Below are 4,929 nucleotides of genomic sequence, written 5' to 3'. Positions count from 1 at the left end.
AAAAAAAAAATATACTCTCATTTTGTTTGAATTTTATTGAAAAATTTCCTCTTTCCCTTTCATACTTAATTATATATTTGCATTTTTTGGCTAAAATAAAATATTTTCTGCTGGTAATTTTCTTATTCTTGAGACGAAAATTGAGGACTCATTTTAAAAAAAATTATGACATAAAAGAAAAATTGGTGGATGTTTCCATTTAAGACACGAAACATTTGCATTTTATCCACAGATTTTTTTAAGTCAACAAACCTCAGAAATGTATATGTTCAATTATTGACTCATTTTATTAACTAAAAGCTCTTAGTTTGAGTGACACACCTATTTTACATCTGGTCTACAAGTTAATTTCCTCAGGAGGCAGGTGCCACCTTCCTGCACCCATTACAGATTGTGCTTTGTTCAGAGGTTTACAATTGCCATTTATGGTTGGGGCTCTTAGAACTTAACAGCATATACAATATGTCCCTCCTCCCCTATTACACTCTTCTGAAGTAAGTTATCAAGTTTGAGACAGTATTTGAATTTTTTTCCACCAACCCCCTTAGAAGCTCAACCTAACTTGTGGAAAAATTACTATTGGCCTGTACATTCGGCAGATAGATTTTTAAGAGATAAAAGAAAGTAAAGAAAAAAAGAATGGAACCATCCTCTTCCTGACTTTCCAGTTTCTCAATGTCTTCACTATAACCTGCCCTCTCTAGTTTCTTCACCAGCTCAAGGAAAGCCTCAGCGGTGGCAGTGTGAAACTTACTGCAAAGAGAGCCAAGATTGGGGGCAGGGAAACCTCCTGAGGCACTGCTTACTAATGTAATTCCATAAATCAACTAATGGGAGAGAAACCAGATCTGTGTGGTCTCTAATGCTGTCCCACAGAGATCAATCATGTCACCTGAACAATGTTCAGAGACTAAGAGGCTGGGGTTGCCCATGGGACAATTTTATCTCTTGAGCCATATCAGATTGGGAAAAGTTAGAAGTATCAGAAATGTAACTGTTGCAAATATAAAAACTGAAGGATTATCTTTGCAAGAGACAAAGTGTTATCATGTAACTTATAAGGATCTCCTATATGATCACGTTTATTAAAACATCTAGGAACTTAATATTTTTCATTTAGGATACAAATTTTTAAAACAGTTTTTGTCACACAAGGGGCAGATAGCATTTGTAAGGACTGCTTTGAATAATTAGTGGCTATTTTTTAACAGAGTAATTGACTTAATGAACAGTGGTTATGCAAATACACAGTGCACAGTATAACAGAAAAACTAAATGTTTTGTGTGCATTATCATATCAAATATGATCAAGGGGGTGATTTTATAAACACATTACTAGGGCATCATAAGATGCTCTTAAGGTGAGACTAAGGAGAAAAATAGAAGGCAGTTTTAAAAGGAACACTAGAGAGGAGGCTTTGAAAAAAATCTGGATGAGAGTCCCAACATATCCATGCCAGTCTGTCTTAATTTCAGTTTTCTCACCCTGAAAACAAAAATGACTATCTCCAGTCTTTGGGATGTGAACAAGTCAAAGGGAAGAGTGGCACATGAGGCTTGAAGTGATAAAGAATATATGTTATTATTATGATCCAGATGTTAATTGGCATCCATAATTCAAAGCCAACAAATATTAGCTATGGAGTTTGCATCTGGCACCCACAAGTAATATCCACAATGAGTCCCCAAATCACTGCCCTCAGCCAGGAATCCATCCAATCTCTAAAACATTTTCTCAGATGAGGATGAACCAAATTTAAGAGAGAAACCAGGTCAGCAGGGGAACTTTTCACCTCCCTGCAATTCCTCTTCCAGCTTTGGTTCAGTCATGTAAGCCCTGTCACTCTGACACGTGCTCAGCTGGTTTCCTACAACCATAACTGTATTTGCAGTTTAAGGCAGTCATGATGGCATTGTCTTTTTTAATGATCTAGATAGAATCTTGTATAATTTTTTTCAACTTTTTATTTCTATTCGCCAAATAGTATTTCGCTAATAATCTTAGCCTTGAAACATGACCCATGCTCTGATAGAAGGAGTCTGAAGTTAGAAGATCACCTTGAGAGTTCAAAGGAAAAAACCAGCTTCCTCTTCCACCCATACCCCACCTTGTGAAAATTAACATAATTTGTGTGCATGAGAATTTTTAAAAAGAAGAAAATGTAATTTTGTGGGATTTTGTCATCAAAATGCCTGAAGAACTGAAATATCACATCAAGCTTGTAGGAAAACCATCACATAAAAAAAATTACACCAGCACAGAAATTTGTGCAGAAAACCTACTGGTACTCATATCAAACCCCTCCAGGGTAATTATTTACTAAATAAATCAGAATTACTCAGTTACTACATACCCTAAATTGGGAGGCAAGTAGTGCCATGAGTCTAGCTGAAGATGAGGCCTAACAGCAGAACCAAACTTATAATTCTAGATACTACATTTCAGGAGGAAAAATAAAAGCCATGTTGTCCTTATCATTTGGGAATAGAGAATTTCAGTACGAACTTAATTTTAATTTCCCATAGTCCTTAGAAGTTACAATAAATTAATCCAGAAAAGAAGATTCAAAAGCTATTTTTTGCCACCTAAGAAAATGCATGGACTTGAATTATAGTTGCTATTCTCTTTGCACAAAGAAAGTTGCCAAAGAAAATACAATAAACCATCCAGGAGTAAAGTTAAACTTTTCAAAAAGAGCTGATGCATCTTATAAAGAAAAATAAATGCAAATGCAATATTTTGATGAAATTGATCATACCCAATAGTGAGCATCAACATAATTCTGATATTTTTAGAATCCTAGAGTGCTATCTAGTTTGATTTACACAATTAAAGGTTTAAAAAAAACCTGTATCTTCTTTGTGTTCAAACCTGTACCAAAGATCTTTAACCCTTCTCTTTATTATTTTAAAGACTGCTTCCCAGTTCATAAAGAAAACTCCTTTAAGCAGTACTCACAATTTTTAAAATAATTTACAGATACCCCTAAGATAACTTGTGAGAGCCACTCTCATCCTGCAATTCACCCCACAGAATGTTAAAATGCTAAAGCACAGAATGCTAAATCCACCACCTACAGTCTCATGTATATATGAACATCTAATTATCTACCCTGTAAATTTTATCAAGAGACTATAACTACTTGTCCACATTTCTTTGCTTAATATACCATCAAAGTAATTTTCCTGTGATTTTTCATTTTTCCCCTTTTTTGTTTTGATCAGGACACAATACAAAATTTGTATCCAACATATCAATTTCTGTATTTAGCATAATTCATAGCCTAATTTAACAATTACTTTAGTGAGCATCTGTACAATATCTGTTTTAAAGACCTGTAGGTAAAAGAAACTATTACTGACCATATAAGGTATCAACCAAAACGGTGCTTGGTGTATAGACCAACTTTGTAACCACAAAATGGTTACTTTGTCCAATGCAGAGCCCAAAGGAAATACTTTTTTTGTAACTGAGTTTTAGAAATTATTCATTCTGAAACTATATAAAATAATTTTTTAAACCAAATCACTCTCATCTGCCCTGAAATTAACTAATTGTATCCCTTTATTCTATGTCACATCTCCTTAAAATTTGCAGGTGGAAATCCGCTTTCTACAGAGTTTCAACTTTCTCCAAAAATATCAGATATGCAGAAAATGAAATAGGAAACAAACATTTTGCCTTGATGAGTAGAAAAACGATTCTAGAAGGGGGTAGGAAATCCCCTTCTGAATCCAGGTGTTCAGCTTCAATGAATACCGTTGTGTGGTTTGTTACTGTTTTTTCAATGAGAACAGGCTTGTGTGCCACAAACTGTGTCCTCACTTTTATAACTGGGCCACTAACCTAGCCTGTGAACTTGCATAGGATGTGATGTGTCCAGTCCTTTGGTCAAAGATGCCCCACCCTTTTTAATGAGGAGGAGGAGGCATTTTAAACTACCAAGGGAAAACATTGAGCATACTGAATGTGAAACTTCTGATTCTTCAAACCAATTACATTATTTTTCCCCCAGGGATAAAAAGGAGGGCACTCTATTAGAAGGGCGGTGTCACGTGAAGTGCAGCTGGGGCGGGTGGTGGAGAGGCCAAGCCTTTCGCAAACCACCTACAACTCTTACCACCTGAATGAAGCTTCTGAGAAGGGGTACTGCATCTTGAAGCCAGACAAGAATCCCTGAAGGGGAGAGGGAGTGAGGAGGGAAGGGGGGAGACTGGGAAACAAGAAATCATCTCCTCTGACCTCTAGTGAAGTGCCAGGTTTTTTCTTTAGCTCTTCACATTTTCTAAATTTGCAGATCTGGTGTCCCGTTTTGCGATTCCTGCAACTGCTGCAAACGCCACAGTTGATGAGCCTCTTGCAGGGCACGCAGACCCCACACCTTTTCCTCTTCTTCTTGGCTGGGTTGGCTCCGCCAGCTCCCCCTGAGGAGGACGAGGAGGAGGAGGAATGATTCTGCGGGCAGTCTGCCAGATTGGCAATTTGAAACGCACTGTCTGTGACGGCTGCTGAGGCTGCTGCGGGGGAGTGAAGGGCTGTCATGACGATGACCCCTGGAGGTAATGAGATGCCCCCTAAAGCCGGGATAGCGGAAAAAGTCCCCACGCGCTCGGGGAGATTCATTATCTCTGCTTCAGCAGCGCCGCATTTGAGCTTGTTCATGCATTCCCCCGCCAAAGGTCTGCAGTGTTCAGGGGATAAGGTGGAGAGGAAATTAGTATTTGCCATTTGCAACGACGGCTCTGGCGGGCAGCCAGCTTTCCCCAGCCTCTGGGAGTCGTTTCGGTGATGCATGCTGGTCCTGCTGCCGCCGCCGCCGCCGCCGCCGCCGCCGCCACCGCCACCGCCGGCGGGGAGGATTGCCGAGGAGGAGGAGGCGGAGGAGGAGGCGGCGGAGGAGGAGGATTTCCTGCCGCCCCCACCGCCCC

At 39.2% G+C, this 4,929-nt stretch overlaps 1 protein-coding gene across 1 annotated transcript in view; it reads right to left on the bottom strand.

Annotated features, from left to right (window-relative positions):
* The window catches only part of CXXC4 (CXXC finger protein 4), a 23,995-nt gene extending 19,072 nt beyond the window's left edge, over window positions 1-4,923 (bottom strand). The window contains exon 1 of the mRNA XM_017877067.1: window positions 4,244-4,923. Within this exon, the coding sequence (XP_017732556.1) occupies window positions 4,244-4,795 (552 nt within the window). The 5' untranslated portion in view covers window positions 4,796-4,923. The remainder of the gene's footprint in view (window positions 1-4,243) is intronic.
* Between the last annotated feature and the right edge of the window lie 6 nt (window positions 4,924-4,929).

The sequence above is a fragment of the Rhinopithecus bieti genome, unplaced genomic scaffold, assembly GCF_001698545.2.
Source record: "Rhinopithecus bieti isolate Rb0 unplaced genomic scaffold, ASM169854v2 scaffold_9690, whole genome shotgun sequence".
In the NCBI taxonomy this organism is placed as follows: domain Eukaryota; kingdom Metazoa; phylum Chordata; class Mammalia; order Primates; family Cercopithecidae; genus Rhinopithecus; species Rhinopithecus bieti.
Note: the sequence above shows the minus strand (reverse complement) of the source record. Positions and strands in the feature narration are given on the sequence as shown.